Source organism: Pogoniulus pusillus, chromosome 32, assembly GCF_015220805.1.
Source record: "Pogoniulus pusillus isolate bPogPus1 chromosome 32, bPogPus1.pri, whole genome shotgun sequence".
Taxonomy (NCBI): domain Eukaryota; kingdom Metazoa; phylum Chordata; class Aves; order Piciformes; family Lybiidae; genus Pogoniulus; species Pogoniulus pusillus.
Window position 1 is genome coordinate 4,166,860 of NC_087295.1, and position 19,438 is coordinate 4,186,297.

A 19,438-nucleotide genomic window follows, 5' to 3' on the forward strand; every position below is an offset into this window, starting at 1 on the left:
GGTGAGAGCCTGGGATGGGTTGCCCAGAGAGGTGGTTGAGGCCCCATTGCTGGAGGTGTTTAAAGCCAGGCTGGATAGGCTGTGGCCAGCCTGATTCAGGGTAGGGTGTCCCTGGCCATGGCAGGGGGGTTGGAACTGGCTGCTCCTTGTGGCCCCTTCCAACTTTGACTGATTCTATGATTCTAAGATGCAGAAGTGGCAAAACTGAGCAGCAATCTTCCTTATTGTCCCTCAAGTATATGGGAAAGAAGAGCCTGCCCCTTTCTTGGTGTTCATCTCTAATCTAATGATTAGAAGAGAGAACATTTTTCCCTCAAATTGAACTTGTGGGAAGTGCAGACATTACAGCACAGCGCAGTGCATTTATTTATGGCTCTGCAGCACCATTTTTCTCTAGCAACACTTGCAGGAACCGAATTGATTGCGTGTTAAGTGTTATTCTTAATAGTTTTTTCATTGCTAGCTAATGGAAATATGGATTCAACATTATTTTAAGCTTAATGCAGTGTAGAAGAATTAATTTAGTACACTGTAATTATGATTTCTTTTACAGCACTTAATAGAAATACAAGGCAGAAATAGATTTCTTCAAGCAAGGGAAAAGAATGAGAGCAGTTTTGTTTCCTCAGGAAAAACAACTTGAATATCCAAGCTGTAATAAGGAGCTCACACCTCCCTTTTCTCTTGTTTATATCCTTTGGATTTACATTTGCCACTTCAATGAAGGAATGGGTTTGAAGCATTCCTCAAATTCAACTTTATCAAAGAAAACAGAAATATTCTGCCAAACTTCACCTCTGAGCAGGGAAGGAATTCTCCTTTCTCTACTGCAAATCACCACAGCCCCTGATGTGATTTCAGTGACAGAAGAAGTAAGCACACCTGTCCCTGCCCCATTACCTGCCCATACTTGTCATCCTCAAGCAATTTAGGATCATAGAATGTTTTGGGTTGGAAGGGACCTTTAAAGGTCACCCAGCCAATTCTCCTGCAGTAAGCAGATGCATCTTCAACTACATCATAGAATCACAGAACCATAGAATCAGTCAGGGTTGGAAGGGACCACAAGGATCAGTCAGTTCCAACCCCCCTACCATGGGCAGAGACACCCTACCCTAGAGCAGGCTGGCCACAGCCTCATCCAGCCTGGTCTTAAACACCTCCAGGAATGGAGCCTCAACCACCTCCCTGGGCAACCCATTCCAGCCTCTCACCACTCTCATGCTGAACAACTTCCTCTTCACCTCCAGGATGAACTTACCCACCTCCAGCTTTGCTCCATTCTCCATAGTCCTGTCGCTACCTGATATCCTGAAAAGTCCCTGCCCAGCTTTTTTGTAGGCCCCCTTCAGATCCTGGAAGGCCACAAGAAGGTCACCTGGGAGCCTCCTCTTCTCTAGACTGAACAGCCCCAACTCTTTCAGTCTGTCCTCATAGGACAGGTGCTCCAGCCCTCTGAGCATCCCTGTGGCTCAGAGCCCCAAACAACCTGCCCTTGATTGTTTCCAGGGATGGTGCTTCTGTCACCTCCCTGATCCTGGGCCAGTGTTTCATCACCCTCGTTGGCAAAACATTCTTCCTTATATCCAGTCTGAAACTCCCTCTTCTAGTTTGAAACCATCATTCCTTGTCCTGTCATAACAAGTGCTACTGAAAAGACTGTACCCATCTTTCTCCATATGTGTTAAGTTTCTGAGGTCCCCAATTGTAGCAGGATTCTCAGGCCTAAGACAATGGGTTCTGAAAAGCTCTCATAAAAGGTAAATACTCCATAAAAGCTAAGAGTATTTTCCCATCTGCTTTTACAGCCTAGTAACTGGAAAGGGCTGCTCTTCAGTGTTGCACTTCAAACAAAAGGGAAATTCCTTCCTATATTACGTTCAATTTCTCAGTTTCTGTTCTGTCAATGTAACAATTTTCTGTAACAAGAAGTGAAAGGCCATTTTTTTTAGGATCAGTATTATTGCTCAAGCAAGGAAAACCAACATCTCTTTGTGAAGCCTCTATTTTAATGTACTGCCAAAACACAAACACAATCCTAACTTGGTAGATATTCATCTGCTTTGCAGACCAAAGGCTGAAGCAGCCAGGATGGAAAACTGACATACTTTGGCCATGCAGCACTCTTCTCTCTCCAGGCCTGCACACAAATAAGAAACCTGATGGTACAAAATGTTTTGCACAGAAGCACCTGCCTCAAATGCCAGCTCATGTCAGCAGAAGCTTAAGGTCTGAAGTAAACAGAAGTCCTGCAGTCCCCAAGGCTCCCTGCATGCCAGCTCCACTCTTTCACTGTATGACTACAGCAATTTCACTACTGAAGGACCTGTCCAGCAGAGAGTTATTCTTAAAGCTAGGGATGCATGAACTGTAAGGAAAAGTTTGGGCATTAATTCAGAGCAAACCACATATCAGCAAACCTACAGGGACACAGAGGTCCCCAAAATTCAAGGCAAGCACTATTTTGCCACAGCAAAGGGGTCATGCTTTTAGAGCTTTTAGAACAGGGATGCAGGTTGCTCATTTGTAACAGCAGGGGCTCAGAAAGCAGCAGGGCCTCAGAAAGCAGCAGGATGCTGTGCCTAAGCATTTAGAAACCATGGGAAGACAATGCAAAAGTAGCCCTTACAACCTCATGTGACTTAGGCGTATATAAATGAGGTGCAGCATTTAATTAACTAATAACCACATACACAATTTGCCCTAGCAATTGCTGAAGAGCCTCCCATCAGAATTTCTAACCTTCCTATTTCCTATCTTGCTAGCCACAGGGGGACTTCAGAATGATTTTGAGCTCATAAAGACCTTCAGCCCTTACACAGGTCTAGACATGCAAGCATAAAGATGTGCTGGTGCACACTGCGAGTCATTTTCTCCAGATGGATCCTCTGTGAGCTGTGGGGAAATTGCCTTGAGAAGGATGCTGAGTAGGCTAAGTGAACTGCAAAAGATCAAAGATCCAGTCTTGATGAAATCTGCATTTGCTTCAGCTGGGAGACCTTGAAAGAGCAGACATCTTGTCAAATGTTGCCTGCCTGCCTTGGGAAGAGTTGGTGCTTGAAGCCACAAGTTTTCTTTCCTCTTTGCTTAATCATAAGAGGAAGCATGGACCTGCCTATGCACATTCTCCTCATACTTGTAAGTCATACTTCATAGAATGGTTCAGGTTGGAAGGGACCTCAAAGATCACCTAGTTCCAATCCCCTGCCATAGGCAGGGACATCTCCCACTAGAGCAGTTTGCTCAAGGCCTCATCCAAACCAGCCTTGAACACCTGTAGGGCTTTTGTTACGGAATCACAGAGTTAACCATGTTGGAAAAGACTTCTGAGATCATGGAGTCCAACCTATCACCTAACACCTTCTAATTAACTAAGCCATGGCACTAAGTGTGGCCAGTAGGACAGGGGAGGTCATTCTGCCCATGTGCTCAGCACTGCTCAGGCCACCCCTTGAGTGCTGTGTCCAGTTCTGGGCTCCTCAATCCAAGAGAGATGTTGAGGTGCTGGAAGGTGTCCACAGGAGGGCGCCAAAGCTGGGGAGGGGCCTGGAGCACAGCCCTGTGAGGAGAGGCTGAGGGAGCTGGGGGTGTGCAGCCTGCAGCAGAGGAGGCTCAGGGCAGAGCTCATTGCTGTCTGCAGCTGCCTGAAGGGAGGCTGTAGCCAGGTGGGGTTGGGCTCTGCTGCCAGGCAACCAGCAACAGAACAGGGGGGCACAGCCTCAAGCTGTGCCAGGAGAAGTCTAGGCTGGATGTTGGGAGGAAGTTGTTGGCAGAGAGAGTGATTGGCATTGGAATGGGCTGCCCAGGGAGGTGGTAGAGTCTCTGTGCCTGGAGGTGTTGAAGCCAAGCCTGGCTGAGGCACTTAGTGCCATGATGTGGTTGATTGGCTAGGGCTGGGTGCTGCTAGGTTGGACTGGCTGAGCTTGGAGGTCTCTTCCAACCTGGTTGATTCTATGATTCTACTTCACTAAGCCTTACCTATTTCACCTTTCTTTCCACCATACAGTGACTGCTCTTAACCTCAAAAAAACTCTTTCTGAGACAAAAATAAAACCTTAAGTACTTCTTAAACAGGATTGACCTGCTACTGCTAGGACCCCCCAACACTTATGCAACAAAGGGCAGCTCCTGGGGGCAATACAATTCTTCCCAGTGACCCCAGTGGCCCATTGGATGTGTTTCTAGAGATAGTGAGTTGTAGAAATTGCAGGTGTTTAAAAAAGACAGATTCAATATCACCTTAGGTTTACCCTTCTTTAGGCACTAGAAAACAATAGGAAATGTTTGGATAGTCCCTTTTTCTTTGAGCAAAGGTAAAAACCAATCAGCTGACAAACTGAATCCTGGAAGAATGCTTTTGGTACTGACACTGTGCAGCAAGACTAAGCAACTTCCTCCAGCAGCTCATGAAAAGACTGGATGAGGCACTTAGTGCCATGGTCTAGTTGATTGGTTAGGGCTGGGTGATAGGTTGGACTGGATGATCTTGGAGGTCTCTTCCAACCTGGTTGATTCTATGATTCTATGAGCATTCCTGAAGAAGTGAATACAGAATAATGGAATGAAAATAGTTTGAAAAGCACTGGAAAGACAGGACATGTGATCTTGACCTAAGGAACTAAGCCACAGTTTGGAAAATTACAGCTTTGGCTCGTGTACAACACAGCCCAACACATGACAGCACCTATCTCTTGGACTCCTGGGTTTCATTCTAACAAGCCAGTTAAGTTTTCTGAAGACAGGACAACTCCTGCAAGTTAAGCAGATGGTTTTCTGAGGGCTGATTCCTATCAAAGACCCCCAAACATTCCCCTTTTTTCTATACCCAGGAAGCCCAGCCTTCTGTGCTTCTCTAAGCAGAAAGCTGCAAGGACTTTGCACTAAACAATGGAGAGCTGAGAGTCTTTTCATCTCCAGGTATTAAAAAACACATCTTCTCCACAAATTACTGAGCATGAAGATAAATGAGACAACTCTCAAACCTACTAAAGCAGAATCTGAAACTAATCACCTGCACAGCAGATCCACCTCAGCAGTGCAGTGTGTAGTGCCGTTGTGCCCTGCTGGGATTGCTTCACAGAAATACAACCATTTTACTCACTGGAGACTCAGGCTTTTTCCCCCCTCTCATTTTCTCAAGTTTCTCCTTGATGGATGTGCTGAGTCTGTTCATTTACAGGAGGAAACTCAGGAAAAAGAGTCCTTGCTGATTAATTATAGCCCAGTCGGAAATCACATTTTACTAGTCAATTAGAAACAGCTCTCTAAGGCAAATTCTCTTTCCACATGCCCACACCTGTTTCTCCAATAAATCATATCATTAGATATTTACACAATGGGCCATATAATAGCACAAGTGAGCTGCCTAATGCATTTCAAGCACCACTGTAAACTCATGTAACATAAATCAGGACTGAGTAGAAAGAGCAGACAGAAGCGGAACTGTGCCCTCCTCCAGACTTGAAATCAGCCACAGAAAAACATTTGTTTGAGGACTAAAAAGACTCAATCCCACCACACACTGCTCACCTGACTTCAACTCTTAACAGAAATGAATAGTTCCACACTGCCACTTTCTTTCTTACACTGTAAAAAGAAAATACATCCAAGTGGGAAGAAGAAAGGAAAAGAGGTACAAGCTCCACTTCCTTAACTTCTGCCAAGTTGAAGCATGCCTTTGCCAGCCTTTGCAGCCACTTGATTAGTCTCAAATTTACATAGAAGAAAAAAGGAGTGAGCAATTAAACACTGCACCTCATCAATTTAGTTTGCAAACACTCCATAGCTCACTACCAACACATAGACAAAATGGATAAAAGCAGAGGAGTCTTCATCACTGTGAAATTTCTCCCATGGAAGCATAAAAGGTGGTGGAGTCGCCGTCCCTGGGGCTGTTCAAGGCAAGATTGGACGTGGCACTTGGTGCCATGGTCTAGCCTTGAGCTCTGTGGTAAAGGGTTGGACTTGATGATCTGTGAGGTCTCTTCCAACCCTGATAATACTGTGATACTGTGATAAATATGGTTCACTGCAAGACACATCTCCATGAAATGTGTGCAGCCTCCACAACGCCCTACAAACTCACTGCTGTTGCTGGCTATGTTTCCTATGTACAAGTTTCTTGCTCTTTACATTGCCAAGCCATACTTCTGGGAGACAGAGATGAGTGATTCAAAGAAATGCAGAATAATCATAGACTCATAGAATCAGTCAGGGTTGGAAGGGACCACGAAGATCATCTAGTTCCAACCCCCCTGCCATGTTTGGTTTATTTTACTTAAGAGTGTTTCCCTCCTTAACAGGGGCTGGACTAGATGGAGATGGCCTTTAAATCATAGAATCAGTCAGGGTTGGAAGGGACCACACGGATCGTTTAGTTCCAACTCCCTTGCCATGGCTGGGGACACCCTACCCTAGATCAGTTTGGCCACAGCCTCATCCAGCCTGGCCTAAAACACCTCCAGAGATGGGGGCCCAATCACCTCCCTGGGCAGCCCATTCCAGGGTCTTACCACTCTCATGCTGAAGAACTTCCTCCTCACACCCAGGTCCTTTTCAAAGGTCCTTTCCAATCCAAAACATTCTCTTACAACAAACCTGTGCCTTCCCATATTTATGGAGGCAGTCAGGAGCCTGAACTGCTCCTGCCTGTTGCCCCACTGGAACAGTGTGCTCAGACCCAGTTCTGGAATTGAAAAACAGAGCTCTTTTCATTCCTGCATCTGTTTTTTTTTCCCCCCACATTCCTTACCTCTTCTTATCAGAGCACCCTGAGCACTGCTCTATTCTATGAACCGGAACTTTGTATGATGTGGTACCACTGAAAATGCACTGATGCTATGATGCCCTGAATGAAGAGCAGGAAATTACTCAAAAGTATGTTAATACAGCCCAGCAGTTTGGACATCACTTTCTCCCTCCATAATACAAGTCCTGGGTGAGAGCCTCGGAGAGAACTCAGAGGCTCTGTGCGAGTTATAGCTGAGAAAGAGCAAGAGCATTGCCTGCGTCAGTGCTGCGATGCAAATCATCTGCTGATAGCTTGGGTATAAAAGGTGCTTTGTAAAACCCAGCTCCACTCTTTTACACATAAATCACAGGCAAATTCATACTGTTCTGGAACAAAGAGCATCAGGAAATCTAATTCAGATTTCCAATTCCTGCATTAGATGATAATTCCATTCCACCAAATTACTTTTGTCTTGTGATGTAGCTGCATTCATAATTATTTATTGCCCAGCTCAAGGTTAAGTGAAGGAACAGCCTTACCAAGATCTTATTTTTCACCACCATGTGCTACAAAAGATTAATTGCTTTCTATTTCTTCAATAGAGACAGAATTAAAATTGCCATTTGATACAAACTATTAATGCAGCAATCATTTTGAAGCAGCACATAGCTTCTTATACTTTAATACATTTCTCCTCCTTTGCTTATTTTATGAAGTGGGTACTTGGCAGCCTTAAAAAATTAATTTGGAGGGCCTGTACAAATCCAGTCTTTCCCACTCCTGCAGCCTTGGTACCTGATGAAAGGCATCTCTCAGCAAAGAACAAACTGGAAATGCAGCACTGTTGCTATTGAAGACGTTCTGTCTTGCCAGCATGCTACTTGGAAGCCCTGAGGATGGTGCTGAAACATATTGTTTTGATAACACAGACTGACAAAAAGAGCAAGGATACAGATACATATATCCCAAACATTTGTTTGCTCAGAAAGAGTTGCTGGTTTTTAACTCAAGTAATGCCATGGGCCTAAGGCAGGAACGATTCCTAACATGCAAAATGCTGCTCTCACTTGCAGGCAAAGTCTTCTCCTCGTTTCTAGTGATGGCTTCATTGTATAAGCAAACAGAAGGAACACCAAGAGGAAGGATGAAGAGACATGCAAAGATCTGCAATACCATGAATCAGTCCAACCAGTAGTATTTATGAAAGTGTCTTACAAGCACAGACCCAAGAGCTATTTATTTCTTTCAGCACTCAGTGGCAGCTTTGGGTGCCTAACTATTTACAGGGAATGAACGAACTGACAGCTGCCACACTAAAAGCATTTCCTTTCTTCTTCTGATTGACCTAAGCTGTCCAAGGCATTTTTGGAGATGGGCAACAGCCCTGAACTGGATAGCCACTGTGATGCCTACCTTAACATTCTTTTAGCCCTGGATGCAAGCTCTTTGCTGCACCTCAAGAAAACCTTCTCATGTTTCTATATACAGCTCTTAGCACAAGGTTCACTGGAGCTTCTTGGCATGGCCCTGGCACAACAGTTATTGTTGCAATGATTGGTCTCTCTTCCTTTCCTTGTTCTTAAGTGCTTGGATGATGGTAGTCAAAAGACTTACTTGTTGCTGAGACATTAAGATTGCATTGCAAAAGTGATGTTAAATACATAAAAATACAGAAGGAAAATCCATGATAAATTCTAATCTCATCTCCTTCCAGATCCACTGTTACCTGACTTCCCAAGATTCAGGTATGGTTTGCTCAGGGATTCAAACTTCTACATCACAGAAATCTCTGTGCTAAAAAGAGCATTCTGCAAAAATGAATTTCAGTTTGACATATTTAGCAGTGTGCTTATTTGTGTCCCCATCCTGGAAGGAACATTCCTGTTGCAGGTACCTTCACGCCTTGCCACCAGCACAGACACAGAAGCTCTGAATAGTAATAACCAACCTCCATTTGTCAGTTCTGGGGTGAATTAATGTGAAATGACTCACATTTGCAGCTAGGTCTTTAGACTGGCAACAAAGGCCAAGTAAAGAATCACCTCTTTCCTCTCTCAATCTACATCCTATCAGCCACGAGGGAAGCCTCAGCAGAGACTGCAGCAGAAAACCTGTGTTTATCCTTATCGTTCATAATGATAAATGCCAGTGATGCCCACTGGAAGTGAAACCTCAACAGGGACAATGTATCACCAGTAATAACAGAAATAATCAAGCTGTTGTTAGAACCAGACACTCAGACAGCAAATCCAATCCTTCTTCTTTTCTGTCCAGTGCCAGTGACAGCTACCAGCCCTCATGCATTACAATTAGCTCATGCTGCAGGAATGCTTTCTGCTGTGGTGCATAATGAGTGAGCTGCAACAGAGAGCAGGACCTAGGGAAGGGGTGAAGACCTGTTTGGAGAGGTATCACATATCCTTGCCTGTTGCTAGGGAAACCAGCTCCTTTCTTTGGGAAGATTCTAGGGCTGCCTCCTTCACCTACCAACAATGTCAGCCTTTTTCACTTGCAAACAAACAAGGAGAGACAAGGAACCTACTGGAGAGAGTGCAGTGGTGGGCTGTATAGATAGAGAGGGGACTGGAGCATCTTCCTTACAAACAAAGGCTGAGACACCTGGGACTGTTTAGCACCGAGAAGACTAAGATGCCTATTGATACCTAAAGGGTAAGTGTCAAGAGAATAAGGCTAGGCTCTGCTCAGTGGTGCCCAGTGACAAGACAAGGGGAAACAAGCACAAAATGGAACACAGAAAGTTCCATCAGGCATGAGGTAAAAATCCTTTACTTTGAGGTTGATAGTGCCCTGGAGCAGGCTGTCCAGAGAGGTTGGTTAATATCGTCTGAAGTGATTTAAAACCTGCCTGGCCATGATCCTGTGCAACCTGATCTGGGTGAACCTCTTTTAGCTGGGGCAGTTGGACTAGATGATCAGCAGAGGTCCCTTCCAACCCCTACCATTCTGTGGAAAGAAAAATCAGGGTATTTGCTGAATTATTATATAAATGCATAGGGTTTATATATGTAATGCTGGTAAGTCAACATCAAAACCTCCTGGCCATTGCAGAAGGATGATGTTCTTATAGAACCATAGAATCACAAAGGTTGGAAGACACCTCCAAGCTCATCCAGTCCAACCTAGCAGCATCCAGCCCCATCCAGTCAACCAGACCACGGCACTAAGTGCCTCAGCCAGGCTTTGCTTCAACACCTCCAGGGATGGCGACTCCACCACCTCCCTGGGCAGCCCATTCCAATGCCAATCACTCTCTCTGCCAACAACTTCCTCCTCACATCCAGCCTGGACCTCCCCTGCCACAACTTGAGAATGTGTCCCCTTCTTCTGTTGCTGCTTGCCTGGCAGAAGAGCCCAACCCCACCTGGCTACAGCCTCCCTTCAGGGAGCTGTAGACAGCAATGAGCTCTGCTCTGAGCCTCCTAGGAACACTATCAGAAATTTCTCAGGAGTTTAATTAGTGCTAGAGAAGTTGCACAAAATTGGAGGAGCCTTGAAAGAAAACCACAAGCAAATGCCTGCCTTAAGATTATTATGGATGTTGAGTCTACTGGTGTTCTTTCTTCAATATTTGCTCTCTCTTGGTGTGAATGCTGAATAATTAAACAAGTCATTTGAGGCAGAACAAAGCTTTTGGACAAAAGTGACTTTGCCTTTTAATTTTCAGGATCAAGTATGCTGCAGGGAGTGTGAGAGCATTACTTCTGCTATTAATTTAAATTACAGATATTCTCTGTAGCTGAACGCTGGTTCAGGGCTGGTGCAGCACTACTGCTTCATGTGAGAAGGACAACAGGATCCAGGGCTTCAAGGACTAGAAATTTAAATAGCTTCCACCCTGCCTGCCTTTCCCAGCAAGCTACTGCAGAGTCTTGAATGCAATACTGTCACAGAGTCCTCCTCCAGCAGTAGGGGAATGAAATCCAGGGTGCAAAATGCTAGGTAGGGAGCTCCCTATGAGTAGGCAGTAGGAAACGGTGAGGAGGTGGATGGGTTTTGGAGCTAATCTTAATCACATACCATGAACAACAGTGAAATACTACAAAAGACCTTAAACTTGCAAATTAAACCATAAAATACATAGAATCATAGAAACAACCAGGTTGGAGGAGACCTTCAAGATCATCCAGGCCAACCTAGCACCCAGCCCTATCCAGTCATCTAGACCATGGCACTCATCCAGGCTTTGCTTCAACACCTCCAGGGACAGCCACTCCACCACCTCCCTGGGCAGCCCATTCCAATGCCAATCACTCTCTCTGCCAACAACTGCCTCCTAACATCCAGCCTATACTTCCCCCAGCACAACTTGAGACTCTGTCCCCTTGTTCTGTTGCTGGCTGCCTGGGAGAAGAACCTAACCCCACCTGGCTACAGCCTCCCTTCAGGTAGCTGTAGGCAGCAATGAGCTGTGCCCTGAGCCTCCTCTTCTGCAGGCTGCACACCCCCAGCTCCCTCAGCCTCTCCTTATAGAGTTTGTGCTCCAGGACCCTCACCAGCTTTGTCGCCCTCCTGTGGACACCTTCCAGCATCTCAACATAATCAGAATTAAGCGAGTTCCTTGCATGTCTTTCTTTCTCCTGCACTAAATTCACTGTTCCTTCACACCTTTAGAGCAAGCACTGTAAGAAAGGTGGAGAGCACCCCTGAAGAGCAGAGATGCTGGAGACCATCTCTGCTGCAGCTCACAACACCAGTTAAACACCTCTTGTGCCCAGGCCCTTGGGTTTCTCACACCACAGGAATGCCTCAAGTTGGAACCAGATCATAAAAGTAAATGAAAAAAAAAATTAAAAAATGTAGGCTTCTTCTCCAGATATGATTTTAGGGTGGAGAAATAAGCCAGAGCAAGCTCCAGGAGCAGCTCCTGAGGCTTGCTACAGGCACTTCCATGGCACGGCCATCCAAAGCCTGTAAAGCAGCTGGCAGGAGGAGCAGTGATCTCTGTCTTGCAGATGGCCTTGGTTCAGGATACTCAGTACTGTCCAAATGAAGCACTTGTAGGGAAAGATTTCAGTTTCTGGGCAGCTTAACCATAAAACACTTGGGGAGAATCTAATAACACCAGTGCAGATCAGTTCAAGACCACAATTTTGAACTTGGTCCTCCTGCTGCTGCAGTTGCTGACAACTCCCCCTCAATCTGACCCTACTGTTTCATAAAGTGCTTTTCAAGTCAAAGCTCTGCCATCAACATTAATGAATTCAAGTATATAAACTTGGGAGGCTCTGTCCCTCCCATTCCTGCCCAGCCCCTGTGAAAATGAGAGACACATTTCCTGCAATGCTTTTCATGAGCAGCCATATCTGCTGAAAAACAAGAAGTAAAATATAGCATTAAACACAGATGGACACCTTCAGCATCAATCTGTCTCAGCAGAGAGGTGAAGCCATTTGCTGTTGGGCAAATGGTTTCATTCAGATAATTAAGATACTTAAAAATTGAAGTTGTTTATGTTTGCATAAGCACAGAAATTATAGATGGAATTATGCAAACAAATCTATCGTGGACCAGGAGCTCCTGTCAGGTTGCTAATGAAGGTAGAAAGTGGCAATCTTTCTTTATAACATTCCCTAATGACCATGATAACAAAACAGTTTTATTATTCTTTTTTATTGCTGCACATTTCCTTCCCCTCCATTTTTTTTTCCTCCCTCTCAGTACCACTTTATGGTGACAAATGATTTAGGAAGGCAAAGAGGATTAGAGAGATTTGAGTGTAGCCCTCTTCAACGATGCTGACACCTAAATGATTAAATTAAGCAAAAATTCAGTATTTCATTGTCAATTTGACTCTGATTTCTACCTAAAAAAAATTATGGACTTGGTTTGTCTTTGCTTAAAATTTGTTTCAGAGATGCATTAAAATGACAATTACCTCTTTTTCCTTCCTGGAAGCTGTAAAGGCTAATGATACAGCACTCCATCAGAAATATTACCTTTCCTTCAAGACAAACATTGGCTGTTTACAGAAGATCTATGTATACCATTAAGGAAGGACTCTGCATCCAGGCTGTATCCAGATCACAGAATGATAGAATTAACCAGGCTGGCAAAGACCTCTAGGATCATCAAGTCCAATCTATCACCCAACACCTTCTAATTAACTAAACCATGGCACTAAGTGCCTCATCCAGTCTCCTTTTATACACCTTCAGGGATGGCGACTCCACCACCTCCCTGGGCAGCCCATTCCAATGCCAATCACTCTCTCTGCCAACAACTTCCTCCTAGCATCCAGCCTATACCTCCCCCAGCACAACTTGAGACTGTGTCCCCTTCTTCTGTTGCTGGCTGCCTGGGAGAAGAGACTAACCACGGGCCTTTTTTGTCACAAGGGCACATTGTCAGCTCATGGTCACCAGTCCACCAGGACTGCCAGGTCCTTCTCCCCAGAGCTGCTCTCCATACATGCCACAGTGTGACAGACACCAGCCACATCCCATGGCCACACTGCATTGCAGAGGCCAGGACACAAGAACGGGGCAGAAGTGTTACAAAAGCAGTGATGGGCTGTATCTGAGCGCAACAGAAATCTTTCTGTTTGCAGACTGTGCCACCATACCATCAAGCAGCACATTCTGACATGAACAGAAACAAACCAAATTCAAATGGCAGAGATCTCCCCCCAAATCTTCATGGGCAACTCTTTTTGCATCAGGCTTCTGCCAGGAACGAGTCATTTAGGTTCTTACACAAGCCATCACAGCAAATAAACAAAAAAGTTCCCCTCCTTCTCTACAAATGATTTATTCCTGCCAGAGCTCTAATCCAATTTTAGGTGAGCTCATCTCTTTTTTTTTTTTGCCTGCCCTGGAGCCATTTTAACTTAATACTGCTCTCCTTCCAGAGTCACAAGAGAGCAGAGGCTGCCTCAGCCACCACAGAGGCTGTCCTGACATTCTGCTTTAGCTGTTTGCTGTAAAAGCCATCCACCTTCTCTAGGAGAAATGAAAACAAACTCTTGGCATTAGAGCAAACTTGGACCTCTGCGACCCAAACTGGGGAAAAGTGGGGAAACTCCTTGCTGCTGCTTTGAAAGATTCCAAAAGCTCCTCCAAGCAGGCAAACTGTGAAATGTTATTTGATTTAATGAAACATTTTCTGAGCTGCCAGGCTAAGGCTGCCTTCCCACATGAGCCAGCCAGCAGGTACAAGCAGACGGCCTGGGCTCCGCTGGGTATGCCTGCACTCTCCAAAGCAGCAGGCAAAGTGTGGCAAGGTCCTTCAGGGAAACCATTTCAGAAATCATTTTTTCATCTGCCTCCCTCCCATCTGTTTCCCCTTCCCATCCTCAGCACTCCCGACCTGGGAGCCCTTTCACCTTCAAGTCTTTGTTTTCCTGCCCCTAGCTACCCCCAGCTCCTGCACAGCCTGCTCATGTGCCGATCCCGAAGCCAAGCCTGTGTGAGAAGGGAAGCTGCAGTCCCACACACGCTGGCTTGTTGATTGCTATTTTCCAGTCGTGGACAGGAAGATTTCAAAGCTTTTGTGCTGTTTTTATCTCTTTTTTTCCCTAAAAAATGGCTTCTGAAGAAAAAATGAGCGTGGTTATTCTGCCAGCTCTCTCCTAACAAGCCTCAGAGTAACGGCTCAAGTTCATCATCTAATTTCTATCATGTTTGACAGCAATAGAAAGGGTGGGAAGAGATTACATTTCCAAAGGTCCAGAAAAATCAGTGGCTTGAAAGGGGAAAAGGCCTTCCCCAGATCACATGCCCTGCTCTTGAAAGGCTGCAAGATGAGCTAGCAGTCATTTGCTCTCTTCAGCTGACACTGAAACAGGCTGCCCAGAGGGGTTGTGGAGTCTCCCTCTCCGGAGATATTCAAGACCTGCCTAGAAGTGTTCCTGTGTGATCTGGTCTAGGTGATGCTGTTCTGAGAGGAGGGTTGGACTGGCTGAACTTTGGAGGTCCCTTCCAGCCCCTGACATCCTGTGACTATGAAAACACTGTCTCCTGCTACTGAGCACCGAAGAGGAGCCAAGAGACAAGGGTTTGCAGATGGACTTGGACAAATGGACACATGCTGGAAGGCTGATGGTAGAGCAGATGAGTAACAATTGGTGTCATTGAATGATCTGGGTTTTAGCATGTGGCAGTAGTTGCAGTGAACCCCCTGCAATAAACTTGGAGCATAAATGATAGGCTTTCCTATACTTTCTCTCCCATTTTAGCATAGATCAGGGGGAAAGCTAGCTATTTTCCAGATACCCCTGGGATACAGTGGCACATAAATTTGAATGATCCTTACATCATCTCCAGGAAAAGACCTGCAGGACACAGGAAGCTGCTTCCTGTTATGCCCCATCACCCACTTGGAGGATGACTCTGGGAAAGGATATCTCTGAGCTCAAAGGGATGAACCAGCTTGAAGAATTTGTTCTCGGCCAAGTTTCAAGATCTGAGAAGAGCTAAATGCTTCAAATCATCACCACAGCAGGGAATCTGAAGTGTAGTCACAATGTTTTCATTTTCCAACAAGAGATAAGAATAAAGCTTCCAACTGAGCAGGCAGCTGGAAGAGTGAACTGCAGAAGAAGACTGACGTGATAGAGATTTTACACAAGCCCCTTGACTTATGTTTTCCAAGCATGTAAGGAAAACAATGAAGCAAACAGAAACAAAATCAGTGTTTGCATCTCTGCATTGTCTGTACTCAACCACATCAGCTCCTGTGCTACAATGTACCTTCAAAACTAGGATTTCCTCAAAATCAAAGAGCTGGATCATTTCTTGAACATCACTCAAGTGCTTCAGACTCTCTCTGGTACACTTCATTTACCATAATCTCCACTGTGCTCTGGATGCAGCATTAAAATGATAAATATGGTTTCATAACAACACAGTAGACTCTGATAATGTCACTGAAGTTGATTTGCACTTAGTTTCAAATACCCACTACACAGAGATAATAAATAGGGTAACAGATCATCAGGAAGAAGAAGCTAGAACAGACAAATGACCTTTGTGCAGTATTTCACCCTCTCCCCTCTCGGGAACGTGTAAATATGAAGGCATTAAAGCAGACAGAGTCAGCCACTGCCAACACACACCAAAATACCAGAAATGTTATTACAACATAAAATAGCTTTAACTTCCCCCCCCCCCCGCAAAAGAAGTCATCAATTGCTTACTTATAGATGTCTTTGCTGTGTCTTCGTTTCCCTGAGAGAGTGTGAACAAAACTGCCAGCAGTCACACTACACAGACAAGCTGACAGGCTGGATGACCCGGTAAGTCTTGTCCACATCTCAGGTCTGGGCTCCTGACTTGCATCTTAAGAGACTGTTGTATCAATGCCTTTGCAAGGAACCTGTTTTGTCATTCAGAAGGGTTTCTGCCAAACCCAGACAGAACAATGACTTCTTTGTCCTACCTGGCACATCCTGTGACTGTAAGCCCTACCAGGAAACAACACTTTCCCACACACCTCCAAGTTACTGTCTGAGACCCCCTATGAAGGAGGTGTGGACTCAAGAAACAAGCAACCAATAACTTAAACAAAAGAATCAATCTCCAAAACTGGAGCTGATTGTTCCTTCAAAATATGAGGACCCCTTCACAAGTGCAAGCCCTGCCCTCCCCGCAGCACACATCAGCCCAACTCAGCCTATGTTCCTCTTACTCTGGTGTCATCAGGAGTGGCATGACACAGCAGGAAAAGAGACCGGTTCACTGTGAGACCTGCTACTCACTCTCTTACAGTGTAACGGCCCCCCTTCCAGCTGCACGTTGCTGTGGGCAGCTGGTCTGGACAGGCACCAACCACACGGGCCACCTTGCTGCTCCTTGGCCCCAGAAGAGCAGAGAGCGACGGAGCACGCCTGGCCCCTTGTGCATCACCGCGGATCTGCCCACCATATAGAGCCCTGCAAACATCTGAGGAGTTTGCACCAGGAAGCACAAACCACTGTGGTTGGCTCGAACATGCAGTGTGACTGCTCAGAGTAGTTCCTCCCCAGCTCTCTCTGTGCTCTGTCACCTGGAGCACGGGCACCGAGGAGATGGCACTGCATGCAGGACAGCAGCGGTGGAGAACACAACCTTCACGCCACCATTGCTCAGCATCTCCAAGCCAAGAGTTTCTCAGTTTGAGGCTTTCACCATATTTTCTAACAGAACAGTGACCAGCTGTTCAAACTCCGAATGAAAACCCCAGAGGTTTCCCCAGCAAAGGCACTGAGAGCAGCTGAAGAAAGGAGTGACAGCTGTAAATACCTGCTTGCTGTGCAGTCTGTGGGATCTGTTGACTCCGCTGTGCATTGTACTGAACTGAGGCAATGGGTCTGTACTGCTGAGTTGCTGAGGTAGGGTACTGACCAGATGGGTAATAATACACTGGCATCTGCAAAGAAAGAGAAAAAGCAGCTAACTATGGACTTTGGAGCATAAATATTCACAAAATTAAACAGGACTGGAAGAGAAGCAGGGGTTCGAGTCAAACATATAAATGGTAACAGTAATCCAAACAGGAGGGGTCTGCACTGTGTCTCTTCCAGAACTGCTGCTTGCTTTCAGGTTTGCTAGGAAAAGGGCTATCAGTGCCCAAATTTATTCTCAGGTGCTTTGAGAAACAGAAGAAAAAGAACTTCAATGCAAAGAGACAAAAACCATACAGGGTGCACAAAAAGCTAGCAAATGCACGCAGCAAACAAACCAGAGTAAAACATCAAATGGATGCTTTCCGTGGCAATGGGATCCATACAGACGGCACACGCTGAGCCCATGGGGGAGCTCTGGAGGAAATGATCCATACAAAAGAAACAATGGGTGGGAGTAAAAGGATTTAGAATCACCAAATCGGTCAGGGTTGGAAGGGACCGCAAGGATCATCTAGTTCCAACCCCCTTGCTATGGCCAGGGATACCCTACCCTCATCCAGCCTGGCCTTAAACACCTCCAGGCATGGGGCCTCAGCCACCTCCTTGGGCAACCCATTCCAGGCTCTCACCACTCTCATGCTGAGCAACTTCCTCCTCACATCCAGTCTGCATCTCCCCACCTCCAGCTTTGCTCCATTACCCCTAAACAGTCCCTCCCCAGCTTTTTTGCAGGCCCTCTTCAGATACTGGAAGGCCACAATTTAGAAGCAAGACAGAGGGAAAGACAGTGTGTGTGCACTTGTAAGAAACAATTAATGAATTCACACTTCACTTTAACAGCTTCATCCTTCAGGAACCTTTTCCTGTGAAGCCTCTCTCACCCTTAGTGTGAACACAAAGCTCAAAACACAATCACAGTTGTTTTGTTGCAGGGGCTGGGGGTAGATATTGAGTCTTTGAGCTCTGCTAAGTGGGCTTCTTCCTCCTGTTACTCCTGTCATTACAGAGCAAGTACACTGCATCACTGCATCACAGAGGTGAAAGTGAAACCTGGAGGAGGGTGATTGGAGCTAAAGATTTTTGCTATAGGTGCTACGTTGTTGTAACTGAGACATCTGGGCTCAACAGTTTTCAACTGACCTTTGGCAAACTGGAAGCACTCAAATCTTTTCATTTTCACCTGCAGGAGATGCTGCAGGTACCCAACAGAGCACAGCAGCATATGGCAGCAACTAACTGCAGAGGGACATGGGCCTGGGAGAACATTTTCTCAATTTCTGCCACATCTGCCTGCAGTGCTTTATAAATCATACAATTTTTCCCCTCCTTTGTCCTACTCAGACATGCTTTTTGTGTGTGTGGGTGTTTCTGTTCTTGTTTTGCTGTTTTTTTGGTTTGGGGTTTTGGTTTATTATTGTGGTGGTGTTGTTTTAAAGACCAGACAATAAAGGAAAGGCTTGGTGTAAAATACAGACATGGATAAAATAGGTGGTTGAGGGTCTTGGAAAGATGCACTTTCATTTCTCTCTGCCAGCAGCTGAAAGCTATTATTTGCCCTTCCCAATGTTGCTTTAGTGAACAGTGGAATTAGAGGGATCAAAGATAACAAGTATCACTTTACATCATCTACTCTGACCCTCTTGAATTCTTTAGATTCTTATTACATCAGTGCTGCTAACACCTTTGCTTCTGTGCTCCTCAACAAACATTTCTGCAGCAGCCTCTTGACAGGTGAAATTATACTTCAACTGCTTTCCCATGTGAATGCACAATCTAAGCTTGGCCCTTCTGCTTGTAGAACATAGTTCATTTACAGAACCAGGAGGCTGTCACTGCACCAACAAGGAGGCCAACACAGCTATATGGTTATCATTATGGAAGCATGTCCTTCTTGGACCATAACCTAAACAAAGGCTGCCTTCTTTAGTCTAAAAGTATCATTTCTTGTTCTCAATCCTTGGAAAATCTCCCCTCTTGAATAATTACCATGGAAATAAGTTGGCAGATAATCCTTACACCCTTGGATACCCTTATATGAAAGGTGAACACCTTCCTTGTTTGTAGGGTGACTCTTCCAATGCATTTTGGCTTTTTCTCTCACAGACAACATTGTGTTTATTTAACTTAAACCAAAACACGAGTGGGTACCTTCAGAGACACTCATGAAATGGCATGAACAGATACTACCTTTTCCTCCATCTAATCTGCTTTGCCTCTAGATGATGGGCAGAGACTCAACACAGCACTGGCTTTCTGTTTTGTTCTGTCCACCTACAGTTTGAAACCCATTACTGGGCTGGGTCTCCCTTGGACTGCTCTCCTGCTGCAAATTCACAGTAGGAACAGGATTCCATACATCTTTCAGG

General features: G+C 45.4%; 1 protein-coding gene across 21 annotated transcripts in view; it reads right to left on the reverse strand.

Moving 5' to 3' along the window:
• ARPP21 (cAMP regulated phosphoprotein 21) overlaps nucleotides 1-19,438 on the reverse strand; it is a 239,183-nt gene that overhangs the window by 23,487 nt on the left and 196,258 nt on the right. For all 21 annotated transcript variants that reach the window (XM_064169992.1, XM_064169988.1, XM_064169986.1 and 18 more), the window contains one exon: nucleotides 16,969-17,095. In XM_064169992.1, coding sequence (XP_064026062.1) covers nucleotides 16,969-17,095 — 127 coding nt within the window. The remainder of the gene's footprint in view (nucleotides 1-16,968; nucleotides 17,096-19,438) is intronic.